The 21686-nt window shown below is 40.1% G+C and overlaps 1 protein-coding gene across 1 annotated transcript in view; it reads left to right on the forward strand.

The window, feature by feature from the left end:
• LOC311249800 (uncharacterized protein) overlaps positions 1-21328 on the forward strand; it is a 52121-nt gene extending 30793 nt beyond the window's left edge. The window contains exons 10-18 of the mRNA XM_084341116.1: positions 83-1937; positions 4714-4887; positions 6811-6984; positions 9785-9958; positions 11404-11577; positions 16327-16500; positions 17158-17334; positions 19697-19870; positions 20906-21328. Coding sequence (XP_084197242.1) covers positions 83-1937; positions 4714-4887; positions 6811-6984; positions 9785-9958; positions 11404-11577; positions 16327-16500; positions 17158-17334; positions 19697-19870; positions 20906-20915 — 3086 coding nt within the window. The 3' untranslated portion in view covers positions 20916-21328. The remainder of the gene's footprint in view (positions 1-82; positions 1938-4713; positions 4888-6810; positions 6985-9784; positions 9959-11403; positions 11578-16326; positions 16501-17157; positions 17335-19696; positions 19871-20905) is intronic.
• Positions 21329-21686: the final 358 nt, after the last annotated feature.

The following is a 21686-nucleotide window of genomic DNA, read 5'->3' on the forward strand; positions in this document are numbered from 1 at the left end:
TCATGTCTGAAAACAGGAACTTTTTGATTTAATCAAGATTCTTGCTCTCAATTTAATCCCAGAATATTTTCTTCTCTTTCAGCTGATAGTGTTCTGCAGGAGGCTTTAGATGAACATAAGATCAGTCTGAGGAGGAGATGTGAACGTGTGACTGAAGGAAGTGATGAAACAGGAAGTGGAACCCTCCTCAACAGGATCTACACTGAGCTCTACATCACAGAGGGACAGAGTGAAGAGGTTAATACCCAACATGAGGTGAGGCAGCTAGAGACAGCTTCCAAGATGGAGACCCTCCATGACACTCCAATCAGGTGCAGCGACATCTTTAAAGCCTCACCTGACCAACAGAGACGCATCAGAGTGGTTCTGACCAACGGCGTCGCTGGAGTTGGAAAAACCTTCTCAGTGCAGAAGTTCACTCTGGACTGGGCAGAGGGCTCCGAAAACCAAGATGTCAGTCTGCTGGTTCTGCTCTCGTTCAGGGAGCTGAACCTGATCAGAGATGAGCAGTACAGTCTTCTCAGGCTGCTCCATGTTTTCCATCCAACATTACAGAAGGTGACAGCAGAGAAGCTCGCTGTCTGTAAACTTCTGTTCATCTTTGACGGCCTGGATGAAAGCAGACTTTCACTGGATTTCAAGAACCATGAGGTCGTGTCTGATGTCACACAGAAGTCATCAGTCAGCGTGCTGCTGACAAACCTCATCGAGGGGAAGCTGCTTCCCTCGGCTCTCGTCTGGATAACTTCCCGACCTGCAGCAGCCAATCAGATCCGTTCTTCATGTGTTGACAGGGTAACAGAAGTACGAGGCTTCACTGACGCCCAGAAGGAGGAGTACTTCAGGAGGAGGTTCAGTGATGAAGAGCTGTCCAGCAGAATCATCTCACACATCAAGACCTCCAGGAGCCTCCACATCATGTGTCTGATCCCAGTCTTCTGCTGGATCACTGCTACAGTTCTGGACCACATGTTGACTACAGACCAGAGAGGAGAGCTGCCCAAGACCCTGACTGACATGTACTCACACTTCCTGCTGGTTCAGACAAAGAGGAAGAAGCAGAAGTACGATGAGGGACGTGAGACGAGTCCACAGAAGCTGACGGAGGCTGACAGGGAAGTTCTTCTGAAGCTGGGGAGGCTGGCGTTTGAACATCTGGAGAGAGGAAACATCATGTTCTACCAAGAAGACCTGGAGCGGTGTGGTCTTAATGTCACAGAGGCCTCGGTGTACTCAGGAGTTTGTACAGAGATCTTCAGAAGAGAGAGTGTGATCTTCCAGAAAACAGTCTACTGCTTTGTTCATCTGAGCGTTCAGGAGTTTCTGGCTGCAGTCTACATGTTCCACTGTTACACCAACAGGAACACAGAGGTCCTGGAGGCTTTCCTAAAAGACTTCAAACTCAATGACTCAAAACCAAAGTCTGTTTTTGAGAAGATTTCTGAGTTTTTTGGCCATGACGCCCGTTACCCATCCCTGGCTGACTTCCTGAGGAGCGTCATGGAGAAATCCCTTGAAAGTAAAAATGGTCACCTGGACCTGTTTGTTCGCTTCCTTCATGGCCTCTCTCTGAAGTCCAACCAGAGACTCTTAGGAGACCTGCTGGGTCAGACACACAAGAGTCCAAAAAACATCCAGAGAGCCATCAACAACCTGAAGGAGATGAACAGAGATGATGTCTCTCCTGACAGAAGCATCAACATCTTCCACTGTCTGATGGAGATGAACGACCACTCAGTTCATCAGGAGATCCAAGAGTTCCTGAAGTCAGAGAAGAGATCAAAGAAGGAACTCTCTGTGATCCACTGCTCAGCTCTGGCCTACATGCTGCAGATGTCAGAGGAGGTTCTGGATGAGTTGGACCTGAGGAAGTACAAAACATCAGAGGAGGGACGACTGAGACTGATTCCAGCTGTGAGGAACTGCAGGAAGGCTCTGTGAGTCCAGATGTGATTATCAACATTATAAATCAGTGTTGATTAGAAGTTTAATTCTTCAGATATACAAACTTTAAAATAAATTATTTTATAGTTTGTACACTGAACAAAAATATAAACACAACACTTTTGTTTTTGCTCCCATTTTTCATGAGCTGAAGATCTAAAACATTTTCTATATACACAAAAGACCATTTCCCTCAAATATTGTTCACAAATCTGTCTAAATCTGTGTTAGTGAGCACTTCTCCTTTGCCGAGATAATCCATCCCACCTCACAGGTGTGGCATGTCAAGATGCTGATTAGACAGCATGAATATTGCACAGGTGTGCCTTAGGCTGGCCACAATAAAAGGCCACTCTGAAATGTGCAGTTTTGCTTTACTGGGGGGTCAGAAAACCAGTCAGTATCTGGTGTTGTTACCTGATAAGAATACAAACTTTTGCTGTAGTTCAACAACTCCTTTATTAGCCAACATAGCCAGTCCCCCAACCTCTAGCGCCAACTTCCTACATCCGGTTCCTTCACAATTAAAGTTCCCACTTACTTACAATACACAATAAAAGGTATCTTTTCCATACAGGCTGATATTTGGCTAACTGAATATATTAGAACAGTACAACAGTATACTGTAAGTTAACAGTGTGACCACCATTTGCCTCACGCAGAGCAACATATCTCCTTCACATAGAGTTGATCAGGTTGTTGATTGTGGCCTGTGGGATGTTGGTCCACTCCTCTTCAATGTGCGAAGTTGCTGGATATTGGCAGGAACTGGAACACGCTGTCGTATACGCCGATCCAGAGCATCCCAAACATGCTCAATGGGTGACATGTCCGGTGAGTATGCTGGCCATGCAAGAACTGGGATGTTTTCAGCTTCCAGGAATTGTGTACAGATCCTTGCAACATGTGGCTGTGCATTATCATGCTGCAACATGAGGTGATGGTCATGGATGAATGGCACAACAATGGGCCTCAGGATCTCGTCACGGTATCTCTGTGCATTCACAATGCCATCAATAAAATGCACCTATGTTCATTGTCCATAAAACACGCCTGCCCATACCATAACCCCACCGCTACCATGGGCCACTCGATCCATAACGTTGACATCAGCAAACCGCTCACCCACACGACGCCACACACGCCATCTGCCATCTGCCCTGAACAGTGAAAGCCAGGATTAATCCGTGAAGAGAACACCTCTCCAATGTGTCAGACGCCATCGAATGTGAGCATTTGCCCACTCAAGTCGGTTACGACGACGAACTGCAGTCGGGTGGAGGCCTCGATGAGGATGATGAGCATGCAGATGAGCTTCCCTGAGACGGTTTCTGACAGTTTGTGCAGAAATTCTTTGGTTATGCAAACCGATTGTTGCAGCAGCTGTCCGGGTGGCTGGTCTCAGACGATCTTGGAGGTGAACATGCTGGATGTGGAGGTCCTGAGCTGGTGTGGTTACACGTGGTCTCCGGTTGTGAGGCCGGTTGGATGTACTGCCAAATTGTCTGAAACGCCTTTGGAGATGGCTTATGGTAGAGAAATGAACTTTCAGTTCACGGGCAACAGCTCTGGTGGACATTCCTGCAGTCAGCATGCCAATTGCACGCTCCCTCAAAACTTGCGACATCTGTGGCATTGTGCTGTGTGATAAAACTGAACATTTTAGAGTGGCCTTTTATTGTGGCCAGCCTAGGGCACACCTGTGCAATAATCATGCTGTCTAATCAGCATCTTGATATGCCACACCTGTGAGGTGGGATGGATTATCTCGGCAAAGAAGTGCTCACTAACACAGATTTGGACAGATTTGTGAACAATATTTGAGGGAAATGGTCTTTTGTGTATATAGAAAATGTTTTAGATCTTTGAGTTCAGCTCATGAAAAATGGTAGCAAAAACAAAAGTGTTGCATTTATATTTTTGTTCAGTGTACAAACTATAAAATAATTTATTTTGAAATAGTGCTTTCATTTTTAAATACAATTGTAATTATTTTTAAAAAATGTTTCACTTACCATGAGTGCAACAATGTAGATGTTTCAGTTGGATGTGTTTATAGCTGTCAAGTTGTTGAACTCAGTTATTCCATTTATTTCTAATGATCATTAAATTTGACAGTTTTTCTTCTATTAATCTTTCTTTGGGTGATAGAAGAAACCCTGGTGAGACCAATTGCAACACCATAAAAGTGTAAATCATATAAGTCTTTATAGAAGTCAGCTGTTCTGAATCACATCTGTATTAGCTGGCAAAATATTAATAATTTAAATGTAGATTTCTAAGATGGTTTTTCACACTTTAAACTCATCCATCTTGAATTCGGGAGGTGCACGATCACTCAGCGTAATGTTTTGTGGAGCTCACATGCTCGACACAAGACGTGCGATGATGTTAATTTTGGCACTCTCACCCTCATGCTAACACTGTGTTGGGCATATACTAATCTAACTTTTTGGCAAAAGACAGAGGATCAGATCACACTGACAGACTGTGGACTTCATGGAAACCCAAATGTAACTACATGTTCTCTTCCTTCATCTGCAAGATTAAAATAAAACAAAGATTTAAAGTCTGCAGGTTTTAGAAAGTGATGAGAATAACTGTTTCATGTCAAACACAGATAAGATGAAGGTTTGCTGAACCACTGATGTAAATAGCAAATGTCAATCAGAACTGAATGTTTCAAACTGTTTTCACATCAAATGCATGAAGTAAATATAAAGTGTCCTCTTTCATAATAATATTTTTGTAATATCTGTGTCATGACAGACTTTCTGACTGTGAACTCTCAGAGACTCACTGTGAAGTTGTGGCCTCAGCTCTGAAGTCCAACCCCTCCCATCTGAGAGAGCTGGACCTGAGTAACAACAGCCTGAAGGATTCAGGAGTGAAGCTCCTGTCTGTTGGACTGGAGAGTCAAAACTGTGCTCTAGAGATTCTGAGGTCAGTTCATTGTCTTGTTCAGGGGTGTGATTCTTCCGGAGAAATCCAGCTTTTCCGACCTGAAAATGAGGCTCTCGTAAATCATGCAAATCCACTTCTTTTTTGGGGGGGGGTCCGCGCGCGCAAGGCACGGGTCATAATGACCGCTCACCGCTGTCGACGTGTTTTTGTGCCTCTGATTCATGTCTTCGTGTCACTCCACAAGTAGTCCATTCATTTGTCATGATGGAACTTCAAAGTAGAGCTCCACTAAAGAGTCTGCAATCGTTGCAGAAGGTTATCTGATGTGTTCTAAGAAGTTTGGACGTGTGGGGCAAACTATTTCTTTCTTAGCTGAAGCCAACAACGGGACAATATATATGTAAAGAGAGACATAGTGGAGTTCCTATTTTCATTTTGACAAGTCGTTTTTGTCTTGTTTGGCTGTGTGTGTAGATAGGCTACTGGTATGTTCATGTGTAACTGTTGCCAAAATGCAACCTCGGCTTATTTTGTGAATGAACACGAGTCAAACCTTTGTGTAAAAGCATAATTACAAAGAAAAAGCCCCTTTTAAGATTCACCGTAGTTTCGTTTCCAGGCCAAACTCATTTACAATGGAGGTGCACGGGCAACTTTTCTGTAGCATCAAAATCACTATTTTTAAAACACTAAGAAGACTCGACACAACATGAAACTTTGCTCGTAGCATCACCAGGTAACCAGCATTACCTTCAAACCGGTAACCGGCCCATGCCTAGTTTTGACTTCATCATTTGACAAACATTATCAGTGTTATACTCATAGTTTGACCAAAACAATAGAAAAGTTTGTAAAATGACTTTCAATAACACTTTACAACGTTCTACATAAAATGAGAGTAGTTACTACTATATTTAATAGATAATGATGAGTTTCTGAAGAACAGACTGGGAGATACTATATTAATAAAAAATGATGTCATGATTAGTTCATAAATATCCATGAATCAACATACTGACCACTTTCTTCATGAGCCGTTCCTGATGAACCAGCTGCTTAGAGGACAAACCGATCTGGCTACATATCCTTTCACCATCCTTTTCACCATCCGTCCTATTTTGGCAGGATTCTGTGAGTGACTCTGACAAAACACTGGTAATTTACTGGTAATTTACTAGAAATAGTGTCACTGCTGTTTGTGATTGTGTTTTTCTTGTATTTGTTCCTCAGAGATGTGCAGCAAACACACACAGGCACAGACCACAGGCTTAAGAAAACCCCTCCCCACATATAATCACACAAGTCTATGGTCCTTTTAACTTCATTGTTACAGAAGAAGCAGCGTCCTGCTTATCACATAAAAGGCTTCATGTTATCAGTTCATGATCTTTATTATAAAGATGCTCTACGTGTACGTCTAATTAGAAAAGAGCCGAGGAGCAGAATTTAAGTGAAAGACATTTTATGTGCTTGAAATGTTACATGTTGACTTTTGATTACTTTGTGGAATTAGTTTGACTTTTTTGACTTGAAGACTTACATGAAGTCTTTTTACTCACTCTGACGTGTCAGGATATAACCTTTTTGATTAAAACTGCATTAAAATATCATGTGATCTGCTACTTCAGTGCACGCTAACAACAAATATTACTAGGACCATAATTAAAATTTGCACACCAGCTTTTTTGATATCCAAGAATTAAAATCATAAACTCTACCGCTGACTTCCTCAGTGATGAACTGGACACATTTAGGCACCTTGAGTAACCATATACTTGTTTTGTCACTTTGTGCATTTGACAGTGTTGAACCTGCATCCTGTTGGGTTCAGGTGTTTGGAGTTTCCATTTTCTAAACTTCTACATTCTGAACCTTCTTCAGCTCTGAACAGATTATTAAACACTGAATGATTTCAAGCAGGAACATTGTCTTCTAAACTTACATCATTTATTCTTTATTCAGATTGTGGAACTGCAGTTTGTCAGAGATCAGCTGTGCTTCTCTGGCCTCAGCTCTGAAGTCCAACCCCTCCCATCTGACAGTGCTGCAGCTGGACGACAACAAGCTGCAGGATTCAGGAGTGAAGCTGCTGTGTGATTTTCTACAGAGTCCAAACTGTAGACTGAAGACTCTGAGGTCAGTTCACTGACTCTGTTACTGCTAACTAATATTTGAGTTTACATTCATACATAACTTACATTGATAAAGTTATAGATTTCCTTTGGTTCATGTTTTCAATATGAACCACTTTTAAGTCGTTTGTGTGACAGCATTTTGGTACCTGATGGAAACAATAAACGTCAACAGACTGACAGACAAGACACGAACAATATGTAAGAACTGTAAGAAAATAGAGCCGCACACCGCGGCTAACTCGAGCACTATGCAACGACACCTACAGAACCACCACAGCTCTCTACTAAAATCAACCGTGCCTGTGAAGAAAACACTGAAAGGCCGAACAACACTGACAAATGCTTTTACATCTCAACTTCCACAGTCAAGTGCTCGAGCCACAGCAATAACCAAAGACATCAGTGTTTTTATTGCAGCTGACATGAGGCCATTTCCCATGGTGGAAAATTGGCGACTCCTCCACACATTGGAATCAAAGTCCACCATCCCAGTGGTCCTGAACCTCTACACAGATAGCATACCTTTCCATCCCTGCTACCTCCGCTCCAAGTGAGCATGTCTTTTCAACTGCAGGAGACATAGTTAGTGCCCAAAGGTCTCAACTGCTGCCAGAAAACGTAGACATGCTTATATTCTTGAACAAGAACGTGACCATATCTTAGGCTGGGCAGTGTAGTTGTAGCCAGCTCTCAGCTCTGTATCATGCTTGGAGGGAAATCATGTCAGTCTCTGTTTGCACTTTAAGTATTGAGAGAGAACTACTTTGATTATTGTTTGCACTTAAAACAAGAAGAGTAAGAAAAACTTAGTGTTATTTATTTTTTTTTATTTATACTGTCTTTATTTTTCACTTTCAATTTGTGGAGAGGAGTTCAGTTAGAAGGTCACACAGCTTCAGTTAGAAGTTAGAAGCTCACACATAGTTCATGCACAGTTATAAGGTCTGAAGAGACTCATGAGAAATCATACAGGAGAGAAGCCAGTCAGTTGAGTTTGTGGTGAAACCTTTTACAGTTCTTACATATTGTTTGTGTCTTTTGCTGCATATGATAATTCATACTCAGTCACAAAGTAGAGCTGAAGTCACATTCATTACAAGATGATTACTAGTTAACATTTCAAAATGGACCTGCATTGTTTTGCATTTTGTGACTTATTTTAAAAAAAAATTGTTAAAATCTCGTCTCGTTCTCATGAACCCAATATCGTGTATCGTCTCATCTGGTGAGCTGAGTGTATCGTCACGCCTCTATTAATCTCCCATTTTCATAGTGATACAAATCAAAAAGGTCTTCTCAGGTTGTGTGTGGGGGTATGGGTCGTGGTACCTGGCAACCCAACTCAGAGGGAGAGTTGAGCATGTGCAAACAACCCTGCCTGACGTTTGCCACTCGTCCCTGTGTCGCTAATGCTCTGCTCCACTCACTTTGCCCCTGAAAATGGGTGAAACAGGTGCCAAGAAGAAAACATTGCTTCCAAAATTCACATAGCTTTGTGTGAAACTTTCCCCTTTATTGATAGTTGTCTCCTCTCTCACTTGTGTGGGACACGCAGGAGGCTGACGTGCTGCCAAGTGCTACCTGCTTGTTTCAGGTGTCCAACAGGGCTGTCCAGACAGAGCGCCCCCTGCTGTGGTCCTCCATGGCCAGCTTATGATTTCTACTGATCCTTTTATGGAGCCAGATGAAAAAATAACACCTCAAATATGAAATGATACAAGTGAAAACTGAAAAGAAATTATTTATTCAAAAGAATATCAGAATTAAATCCAAATCATATTTAAATGGAAATGAACCTTTTCCTTCACTTACTTTTATTTTGAAAATGTTTTAGATTTTTTTATGATTCAAGATCAAAACTTGAACTTTCAAGTTCAAATGTTATTTTTTCAATACATTTATTTTCTCCAAATGAACAAACCTCTTGGCCTTGATCTGGCTCCATATCCTTTCACCATCTGTCCTATTTTGGCAGGATTCTGTGAGTGAATCTGACAAAACACTGGTAATTTACTAGAAATAGTGTCGCTGCTGTTTGTGGTTGTGTTTTTCTGTATTTGTTCCTCAGGGATGTGCAGCAAACACACACAGGCACAGACCACAGGCATAAGAAAACCCCTCCCCACATATAATCACACAAGTCTATGGTCCTTTTAACTTCATTGTTACAGAAGAAGCAGCGTCCTGCTTATCACATAAAAGGCTTCATGTTATCAGTTCATGATCTTTATTATAAAGATGCTCTACGTGTACGTCTAATTAGAAAAGAGCCGAGGAGCAGAATTTAAGTGAAAGACATTTTATGTGCTTGAAATGTTACATGTTGACTTTTGATCACTTTTGTGGACTTAGTTTGACTTTTTTGACTTGAAGACTTACATGAAGTCTTTTTCCTCACTCTGACATGTCAGGATATAACCTTTTTGATTAAAACTGCATTAAAATATCATGTGATCTGCTACTTCAGTGCACGCTAACAACAAATATTACTGGGACCATAATAAACATTTGCACACCAGCTTTTTTAATATCCAAGAATTCAAATCATAAGCTCTACCACTGACTTCCTCAGTAATGAACTGGACACATTTAGGCACCTTGAGTAACCATATACTTGTTTTGTCACTTTCTGTATTTGACAGTGTTGAACCTGCATCCTGTTGGGTTCAGGTGTTTGGAGTTTCCATTTTCTAAACTTCTACATTCTAAACCTTCTTCAGCTCTGAACAGATTATTAAACGCTGAAAGACTTCAAGCAGGAACATCGTCTTCTAAACTTACATCATTTATTCTTTATTCAGATTGTGGAACTGCAGTTTGTCAGAGATCAGCTGTGCTTCTCTGGCCTCAGCTCTGAAGTCCAACCCCTCCCATCTGAGAGTGCTGGAGCTGAGTGACAACAAGCTGCAGGATTCAGGAGTGAAGCGGCTGTGTGATTTTCTACGAAGTCCAAACTGTAGACTGGAGACTCTGGGGTCAGTTCACTGACTCTGTTACTGTTGTAGATCTGAAATGTTTATTTAACAATTGAACTTGATTCATGTTCATACGTCCATTAAGTGTTAAATTTCCACCAGCATATTTTACTTCTATGCTCAGATTGATATGATGTAAAAGTTTCTGGTGACACTAAACTGCAGGCATAAGGCATCTGATGCTGATCCACACTGACTACCTTAATGCTAAATCCTGACAATTTTTTACGTCTGGTAACTTTGTTATCTCAAATAAGTTTCTGTAAGTTTTTTTTTGTGTTTGGCTGCACAACATGAGGTTGTGTAGCTGGAGCCACTGGTGGAGCTGGAAGAGTTTAAGAGGTGAAGTCAGTGATTCGCTTTCCTGTTAATATTTAGGGGTTTAATGAGATCTTGTGGCACAAATTATTAAAAGGTGACCATATTTAAATTGAAATTAACCTTTTCCTAAACTTCTTTTTATTTAGAAAATGTTTTAGATTTTTTTATGATTCAAGATCAAAACTTGAACTTTCAAGTTCAAATTTCATTTTTTCAATACTTTTTTTTTTTTTTTTTTTTTCAAATGAACAAACCTCTTGGCCTTGATCTGGCTCCATATCCTTTCACCATCTGTCCTATTTTGGCAGGATTCTGTGAGTGAATCTGACAAAACACTGGTAATTTAGTAGAAATTGTGTCACTGCTGTTTGTGGTTGTGTTTTTCTGTATTTGTTCCTCAGAGATGTGCAGCAAACACACACAGGCACAGACCACAGGCTTAAGAAAACCCCTCCCCACATATAATCACACAAGTCTATGGTCCTTTTAACTTCATTGTTACAGAAGAAGCAGCGTCCTGCTTATCACATAAAAGGCTTCATGTTATCAGTTCATGATCTTTATTATAAAGATGCTCTACGTGTACGTCTAATTAGAAAAGAGCCGAGGAGCAGAGTTTAAGTGAAAGACATTTTATGTGCTTGAAATGTTACATGTTGACTTTTGATCACTTTTGTGGACTTAGTTTGACTTTTTTGACTTGAAGACTTACATGAAGTCTTTTTACTCACTCTGATGTGTCAGGATATAACCTTTTTGATTAAAACTGCATTAAAATATCATGTGATCTGCTACTTCAGTGCACGCTAACAACAAATATTACTGGGACCATAATAAACATTTGCACACCAGCTTTTTTAATATCCAAGAATTCAAATCATAAGCTCTACCACTGAATTCCTTAGTAATGAACTGGACACATTTAGGCACCTTGAGTAACCATATACTTGTTTTGTCACTTTCTGTATTAGACAGTGTTGAACCTGTATCCTGTTGGGTTCAGGTGTTTGGAGTTTCCATTTTCTAAACTTCTTCTTCTTCAACTCTGAACAGATTATTAAACACTGAATGATTTCAAGCAGGAGCATTGTCTTCTAAACTTACATCATTTATTCTTTATTCAGATTGAGTCGCTGCAGTTTGTCAGAGATCAGCTGTGCTTCTCTGGCCTCAGCTCTGAAGTCCAACCCCTTCCATCTGAGAGTGCTGCAGCTGAGTGACAACTACCTGCAGGATTCAGGAGTGAAGCTGCTGTGTGATTTTCTACAGAGTCCAAACTGTAGACTGGACAGTCTGAGGTCAGTTCACTGACTCTGTTACTGCTAACTAATGTTTCAGTTTACATTCATACTAGAGCCGGGACTTTAACGCGTTAATTAAGATATATTAATTACACAAAAATTAACGCGTTAAAAAAAATTAACGCATTTTAATCGCACTTATTTTTGCACCGCGGAACGTTTCTCACTGGATGAGTTTCAGGCGTACCGATTATACTGGAGCACAATTAATTAACGAGTTAAACAGCCGCCGACACTGATCACTGCCCATGGATCTATAAAGTTTTAATGTAGGCTGAACGCAGTTAAAACCGACCCGGTGCCTCAGCACTGCGACAAAGCTTTGATAAACACACCGGATCTGCGCTGCACTGTTTAAAAAGCGCTCGGCGCAGTGGAGCGGAGAACAGCGGAGTTTCCTCTGCTGCAGCTGAACAGCTGACATGTGGTCAAGACGTAGGTAGCCTACAGACCTGTCACTGTCTCACAGTGCATAAGACATCACACAGGGAAAACATAGAGCTGCCTGTGTTTTGTTAATGTTTACATCAGGCTGAGTTCAACAAATCAGTTTATGCTATCGTGATTTAAGTAGTTAAATACAGTAATCATCATAGTGTAGTGGCAGGAAAGACCATTTACCAAATAACGTGTTACTTAAACATGTTTCATTGTGCTGTGCTCTAAAAATAAACTAACAAACTAGTGTAGAGTCCTGTATAAGGAGTGTTCAGCTTAAATTTTCCCCTTACATTTAGGTTCTCAGAAAAATCGCATCCTATCAGGTAATCGTTAATCGATTGATCAGGTCCATCAACTAACGATTAATGAATTAATCGATAATTTGCATCCCTAGTCTGTTGGTCTTGGTTAAGTACCACCTTGAAAAAAAAATAAACAATGTTTTGTTGCTTAAGCTTATGTATTCAGTCATTATTCAATGGTATACTAAAACCCATATGAAAAAAATTGCTTCTCACTGTTCTCAGGTCAAATATTTATATGTGATTAAAAATGCGATTAATTTCGATTACTTAATTACAAAGCCTCTAATTAATTAGATTAATTTTTTTAATCGAGTCCCGGCCCTAATTCATACATAACTTACATTGATAAAGTTATAGATTTCCTTTGGTTCATATTTTCAATTTTCTTGAACTAAAGTTCTTCTTCAGTCACAAAAGACTTCTGTTTTTTCAAGAAACTAGAAAATGTTCAGTTAGTTGTTAAAGTTAATTTATGTTTATACTTTAATTTGTTAACAAGAACTGAACAAACATTTGATTTAAATTGATAAAGTTGAGAAGCTGAAGTAGAAATATTTTGATTTTTGTTGATGTCAATGTGTTTTCACAAATAATGTCTGATCATTGATATTGATCCTACAGCACACACACAGATCAAAGCATATTTTCAAAAGATGTTTAAAAGAAAATTCAGTTTTTTCTCCTCTAATAACAGACCTGACTGAGATCAGCAGCATGTTATTAATCTGTGTTGACATGAACAGCTGTATGAATGTTGTGCTGACATGTGGATGATGTCTGTAGAAGGCTGATGATGATCCACAATAACACAATGACAAAGTTCCTCTACTCATTTTAGAGAAAAGCTCATTGATGAGGACACAGTAATGTTGAGCTACACATTTAAAACCTGAACACATCTGATTGAATTATGAATCAGTTTTCATCTACATCATTTATTCTTTATACAGATTGAGGGGCTGCAGTTTGTCAGTGTTGAGGCAGTGTTGACCAAATATGAATCAAGTTCCTAGTTCTCTCAGAAATATATTTTCACTGTTTAGCTGTAATATGATAAAGTTTGTGTCCCAGCCACCATGTGAAGAAAGTACCAGGGACGACAGAGAGGCGTTATTATGGATCCTACTGCTGTTGCCTTTGTTGGTTCAGACATGAGGAGTGAGACTGGTTTGGGTTAGGGTAAGAATATCAGGGTGAGATAATCAGAGGCAGACTAGGGCCAATCTTAGCAAGATAAGCAGTGGGATCCAAAATGAGGCGACAGGGAGGCACTCACATGCACTTACATGCACACAGCTCAGATCACAACACACACACTGAGAGTGTGACGTCATTCTGTGTTCAGGACACCGTGACTCCACTATATCTTTACATAACTAATAGTTGTATTTTCACTTCCATCTTGTTGTGTTCAGGTGTCTATCTCCTGTCTACCAGGAAGTGAGACAGGAGTCTTTCCCTATTTTTAAGCCTTTCAGCTGCTGTGCTCCTGTTTGGTAATTTCTCCTGTTAATATCTCGGGGTGTGACGAGATCTTGTGGCACATGATCTCATGTTATTAAAACGTGTCTGACATTGAACTCGTAATTAGCATAGAAGATACCCCCCGCCACTTTAAATCGTTTGTGTGGCAGCATTTTGGTACCTGGTGGAAACAATAAACGACGACAGACTGACAGACAAGACACGAACAATATGTAAGAACTGTAAGAAAATACAGCCGTACACCGCGGCTAACACGAGCACTATGCAAAGACACCAACAGAACCACCACAGCTCTCTACTAAAATCAACCGTGCCTGTGAAGAAAACACTGAAAGGCCGAACAACACTGACAAATGCTTTTACATCTCAACTTCCACAATCAAGTGCTCGAGCCACAGCAATAACCAAAGACATCAGTGTTTTCATTGCAGCTGACATGAGGCCATTTCCCATGGTGGAAAACTGGCGACTCCTCCACACATTGGAATCAAAGTCCACCATCCCAGTGGTCCTGAACCTCTACACAGATAGCATACCTTTCCATCCCTGCTACCTCCGCTCCAAGTGAGCATGTCTTTTCAACTGCAGGAGACATAGTTAGTGCCCAAAGGTCTCAACTGATGCCAGAAAATGTAGACATGCTTATATTCTTGAACAAGAACGTGACCATATCTTAAGGTCTGAAGAGACTCATGAGAAATCCTACAGGAGAGAAGCCAGTCAGTTGAGTTTGTGGTGAAACCTTTTACAGTTCTTACATATTGTTTGTGTCTTTTACTGCATATGATAATTCATACTCAGTCACAAAGTAGAGCTGAAGTCACATTCATTACAAGATGATAACTAGTTAAAACATTTCAGAATGGAACTGCATTGTTTTGCACTTTGTGACTTTTGATCAAATAAACATTTTAAGATTTTTTTTTAAGAATGGTGTTAAAATCTCACTTTCTTCTCATAAACCCAATATTGTGTATCGTCACACCTCTATTAATCTCCCATTTTCACAGTGATACAGATCAAAAAGGTCTTCTCAGGTTCTGTGTGGGGGTATGTGTCGTGGTACCTGGCAACCCAACTCAGAGGGAGAGTTGAGCATGTGCAAACAACCCTGCCTGACGTTTGCCACTCGTCCCTGTGTCACTAATGCTTTGCTCCACTCACTTTGCCCCTGAAAATGGGTGAAACAGGTGCCAAAAAGAAAACATTGCTTCCAAAATTCACGTAACTTTGTGTGAAACTTTCCCCTTTATTGATAATTGTCTCCTCTCTCACTTGTGTGGGACACGCAGGAGGCTGACGTGCTGCCAAGTGCTACCTGCTTGTTTTAGGTGTCCAACTGGGCTGTCCAGACAGAGCGCCCCCTGCTGTGGTCCTCCATGGCCAGCTTATGATTTCTACTGATCCTTTTATGGAGCCAGATGAAAAAATAACACCTCAAATATGAAATGATAGAAGTGAAAACTGAACATAAATAATTTATTCAAAAGAATATCAGAATTAAATCCAAATCATATTTAAATTGAAATGAACCTTTTCCTTCACTTGTTTTTATTTTGAAAATGTTTTAGATTTTTTTTTTTATGATTCAAGATCAAAACTTGAACTTTCAAGTTCAAATTTTATTTTTTCAAACATTTATTTCCTCCAAACCTTTTGGTCTTGATCTGGCTCCATATCCTTTCACCATCTGTCCTATTTTGGCAGGATTCTTTGAGTGAATCTGACAAAACACTGGTAATTTACTAGAAATAGTGTCACTGCTGTTTGTGATTGTGTTTTTCTGTATTTGTTCCTCAGAGATGTGCAGCAAACACACACAGGCACAGACCACAGGCTTAAGAAAACCCCTCCCCACATATAATCACACAAGTCTATGGTCCTTTTAACTTCATTGTTACAGAAGAAGCAGCGTCCTGCTTATCACATAAAAGGCTTCATGTTATCAGTTCATGATCTTTATTATAAAGATGCTCTACGTGTACGTCTAATTAGAAAAGAGCCGAGGAGCAGAGTTTAAGTGAAAGACATTTTATGTGCTTGAAATGTTACATGTTGACTTTTGATCACTTTTGTGGACTTAGTTTGACTTTTTTGACTTGAAGACTTACATGAAGTCTTTTTACTCACTCTGACGTGTCAGGATATAACCTTTTTGATTAAAACAGCATTAAAATATAATGTGATCTGCTACTTCAGTGCACGCTAACAACAAATATTACTGGGACCACAATTAAAATTTGCACACCAGCTTTTTCAAATCATAAACTCTACCACTGACTTCCTCAGTAATGAACTGGACACATTTAGGCACCAGTAACAATATACTTGTTTTGTCACTTTTTGTATTTGACAGTGTTGAACCTGCATCCTGTTGGGTTCAGGTGTTTGGAGTTTCCATTTTCTAAACTTCTACATTCTAAACCTTCTTCAGCTCTGAACAGATTATTAAACACTGAATGATTTCAAGCAGGAACATTGTCTTCTAAACTTACATCATTTATTCTTTATTCAGATTCAGGGACTGCAGTTTGTCAGAGATCAGCTGTGTTTCTCTGGCCTCAGCTCTGAAGTCCAACCCCTCCCATCTGAGAGTGCTGCAGCTGAGTAACAACAACCTGTGGGATTCAGGAGTGAAGCTGCTGTGTGATTTTCTACAGATTCCAAACTGTAGACTGAAGACTCTGAGGTCAGTTCACTGACTCTGTTACTGCTAACTAATATTTGAGTTTACATTCATACATAACTTACATTGATAAAGTTATAGATTTCCTTTGGTTCATATTTTCAATTTCTTTGAACTGAATTTCTTCTTCAGTCACAAAAAACTTCTGCTTCTCCAAGAAACTGTAGAAAATGTTCAGTTAGTTGTTAAAGTTAATGATTGTTTATAATTTCATCTGTTAACAGAAGAACTGAACTAACATTTGATTTAAATTGATGAAGATGAGAAGCTGAAGTAGAAATATTTTGATTTCTGTTGTCAATGTGTTTTCGCAAATAATATTGATCCTACAGAACACACACAGATCAAAGCATATTTTCAAAAGATGTTTAAAAGAAAATTCAGTTTTTCTCCTCTAATAACAGACCTGACTGAGATCAGCAGCATGTTATTAATCTGTGTTGACATGAACAGCTGTATGAATGTTGTGCTGACATGTGGATGATGTCTGTAGAAGGCTGATGATGATCCACAATAACACAATGACAAAGTTCCTCTACTCATTTTAGAGAAAAGCTCATTGATGAGGACACAGTAATGTTGAGCTACACATTTAAAACTTGAACACATCTGATTATATTATGAATTGATTTTCATCTCCATCATTTATTCTTTATTCAGATTGTTTGGCTGCAGTTTGTCAGGGATCAGCTGTGCTTCTCTGGCCTCAGCTCTGAAGTCCAACCCCTCCCATCTGAGAGAGCTGGACCTGAGTGACAACAACAAGCTGCAGGATTCAGGAGTGAAGCTGCTGTGTGATTTTCTACGAAGTCCAAACTGTAGACTGAAGACTCTGAGGTCAGTTCACTGACTCTGTTACTGCTAACTAATATTTGAGTTTACACTCATACATAACTTACATTGATAAAGTTATAGATTTCCTTTGGTTCATATTTTCAATTTTCTTGAATTTCTTCTACAGTCACAAAAGACTTCTGTTTCTTCAAGAGACTAGAAAATGTTCAGTTAGTTGTTAAAGTTAATTCATGTTTATAACAGTGTTGTTTTCGTCGACGATGACGAAATGATTTCGTTGACGCCCCTTTTTTTCATGACGATAACAAGACGGTCACGAGATAAACATGGCTCTTTGATGACTAAAACATGACGAGACGTGTGTTCGCTTTCGTTGACGAGACGAGAACGGACGTAAATGTTAGTGGGTGGTCTGTCAGACGTTCAAAATGCATGACATTTCTGCTTAATGTGCGTGTAATCTGTCAATCAAAACCTAAAAAGTATCTGCAATGCTGCTGCATCCTATCCTTGTTTGGTCACGCCCACCACCCAGCTTGCAGTCAGGGGTCGACAATATAAATGGCCCGGTGGCCCGGACTTACTTTTAAAACCGTCAGGGCCACCAGAACACTCCAAGCACTGGCCCGGTGGGGCCAGCATGGATTAAAGTTTTCCATCGGTACGACGGATTTCCGTCATTCAAACTTAACAGAGGCGACTTGTGAGATCAATGTAGATCGGAGGAGAACTGTTGGCTGATGTTTATTGACAGATTGTCACACTCTACAGCCAATGGCATCGTTAACAGCGTGTGCTCGCCTGACCAATGACAGTGCAGTGACCCACACAGGGCGGGATCTCAACACGGAGCGGCGCTAAGGTTTAGCTGCTGAGCTAGCAAGGACTTGTCGCGCTGCTACGTTATCAGTTGAGTTTAGTCAGCACGTGAGAACTCGTCTGACACGTCTCCTGTTGTGTGCTACATGTGTGAAATAACAACTATAGTCTGGACTTTGTCTGCAGTGTATCTGTGTAAACGGCTTCATTCAGCGTCTCTCCCTTCCCTCTGGCACCGTGAGTTACCATGGTTACAGGAACGCCCTGAAACTTTACAATGATGATCAATAAGAATCTTTTGGTTAGTTTGACTGTACAGAGTCATGAATGTTGCCTGATTGTAGCTCAATGCTTAAATCTTGTATTATAACATAGAACAAAGCCTCAGAGCTTCTTTGATTATTAACATGTTAGTGATGACAGAAAGGTGATAACTGCCATCAGACTGACAAGGCTGCAAAAGTTGCTGTTTGTATGATGTATTTTTCTGTTAAACGATAAGAGGCTCACTTTAAACAATATTATTAATAATAATAATTAATGATGATGATGATGATAAGAAGAAGAAGTAGAAAAATAGCGCACTGAAAAGATCTGTAGATGGTTGATTATATGAAAGAGTAAAACTTGAGAGAAGCTTGGCAAAAAATAAAGGCACAGATTGATTTCATAGATTGAAAATTACATTGAAAAAACAAAAAACATTTCAAGTGTGACTAGAACAGCTGTTCAGATCATCCTCCTGTAAAACACTGTTGGTCAAATATTTAAACTTGATGTCTGCATTAGAGAACATGGTGTGGCTGTAAATCTTATCTTATTTTTTAGCATGTGTCAAGTAAAACGCCCTGTAACATGGAGGGGGGCGCAAAAATATGGAGATAAAAGGTTTCTGTCCAACAGCACTCTCCAATACTTATTGACCTAAATTAATTTGTTAAAAGACTATACTTCTTCTTTTGTTTTTTCAACTAAAACTGACTAAAACTAGACTAAAACCTGTTTGAGTTTTCGTCTACTAGAACGTGACTAAAACTATCACATATAGAAATGACTAAAATTTGACTAAAACTAATAAGCATTTTAGTCCAAAAGACTAAGACTAAATCTAAAATGGTTGCCAAAAACAACACTGGTTTATAATTTAATCTGTTAACAGAAGAACTGAACTAACATTTGATTTAAATTGATAAAGTTGAGAAGCTGAAGTAGAAATATTTTGATTTCTGTTGATGTCAATGTATTTTCACAAATAATGTCTGATCATTGATATTGATCCTACAGAACACACACAGATCAAAGCATATTTTCATATTTTTCTCCTCTAATAACAGACCTGACTGAGATCAGCAGCATGTTATTAATCTGTGTTGACATGAACAGCTGTATGAATGTTGTGCTGACATGTGGATGATGTCTGTAGAAGGCTGATGATGATCCACAATAACACACAAGTTACTCTACTCATTTTAGAGAAAAGCTCATTGATGAGGACACAGTAATGTTGAGCTACACATTTAAAACCTGAACACATCTGATTGGATTATAAATGGATTTTTATCTCCATCCTTTATTCTTTATTCAGATTGATGGGCTGCAGGTTGTCAGAGATCAGCTGTGCTTCTCTGGCCTCAGCTCTGAAGTCCAACCCCTCCCATCTGAGAGAGCTGGACCTGAGTGAAAACAACCTGAAGGATTCAGACGTGAAGCGGCTGTGTAATCTGAAGAAGAGTCCAAACTGTAGACTGGAGACTCTGAGGTCAGTAGAGGGTTGGAGTCAGTTCATGCTGGTTTCAGCAGTATTGTACTAAACACAGTATCAAAGTAAAGATCCAGTATTTCCTGCTTTCCTCAGTGAAGCTGTGAGAGGAGAACGGTGACAGGCTTCATGATTGGACAGAAAGACAGAGAGAGAGCAGTCAGCCAATCAGACGAGCCAGAAGCTTGTTGTGATGGTGTGTTTGAGTTGATGTGAAGACGACTGTTGTTGTTGTGTTCATGTCTACAGGAAATAAAGCTGGATCACAGCTGACAGCATCACAGGATGTATAGAGACAGTGTCCTCATTCATCAAACTGTCGGAGCATCAAATCTGATCTCAAAGTGTTTGTTCTCTCATTTCAACACTGAACAACTGATCAGTTCATCTTTGTCACAGCTCTCAGATCAGTCTGACTGAAGCCTGCAAATCACTGGCTCTTATTTCAGAGAACCATCATTACATTTAGTAACCATGTGGTCTGTATACGGACCAGAACCTCTGCTGAAGTCCACAAACCACAGCTGATGTTTTACTGTTCAGTGTAGGACCTTTAACGTTATATTTATAGCTGCCCATGTGTCATTTGATTTGTCCAAATATTTTTATAACAGACTGCATATTTACATATTTGTCATGTGATGTTTCCAAAGTAGATGAAATATTTAAATGTGAGTGAGACTCTGGTTTTTAACAGCAGTAAATCATCATTAAAGTGAGCTGTGAGTATCTCTCTGTTCCTGCAGTCATGATGCGTTCAGGGACTGTCAGCAGTTTATATCCACTGTGTCCTTCAGTGAAACCTGCAGAGTAAACACACTTGATGTCCAAAGTGTCTGCAGGTCTGTGAGCTTCACTCCAACACATTAACATGAGAGCTGAAAGGAAGCTGGCTACGCTACACAGCCGCTCCACTTGTGGTCTGAACAGGACTGAAGTCCTGCTGGTCTTTATATCACTGACTGACAGCTGATGGAGGGAGTCTCTGCAAACACTCATTTATCACTTCTACTGTCTCTCTGCTTCTCTCTTCAGCTGGGAGTGATCTCAGTCAGTGTGATGAGGAAGGTGGAGGTGTTGAGAGGATCAGCTGTGTCCTGATGATCCAGAGAGGTTGAAGCAGCACCATCAGCTGGTGGGTGGAGAGGCTCTGACTGGGCCGTGTTACTGGGAGGTGGAGTGGAGAGGAGAGCTTCATCCAGCAGTGACTGACGGACCAATCGCAACAAGTGGAGATGACTCTCAGTGCTGCAGTGTGAACTGCTCTGAGATCAGCTCCACTGTCACACACAATGTCCAGTCCAGCATCATCCCTGTGTTCCTCTGGATGTGACAGAGTATCATCAGTGTATCTGGACTGCTCTGCTGCTGCTCTGTCCTTCTACACAGTCTCTGCAGACACACTGACACTCCTCCACTCCTTCTGCTCCACACTCAGACACCTCCTCCACCTGGAACCTGGAATCTTCTCAACACAAAGAGCCTCAACAGATTAATCTATCGAGGCAAAAATCAACATTTTAACAGATGATTTTATGATGTAATTTATGATGTAATATATGATGTAATAAATGATGGCATTGTTGTGTTGCTGTAACTGATGACCATGAAAGGAAGAACATGTTGATTTCACTGATGTTATTTAGTATTTTTATAGTTTTGTAACACAGTCTTCTCATATGATGGAAATGTTGTAAAACAAACAAACAATGCACAAATATTAAACAGCAGAGTCACATATTTTGGTGGTAATGTCTTTTATTAATGCTTTAAATTCTGTCTCAGCTCTGCTTTGACTTGAATTGAAAAACATTGT

This window comes from Pagrus pagrus (genome assembly GCF_965226575.1).
Source record: "Pagrus pagrus genome assembly, chromosome: 20".
NCBI lineage: Eukaryota > Metazoa > Chordata > Actinopteri > Spariformes > Sparidae > Pagrus > Pagrus pagrus.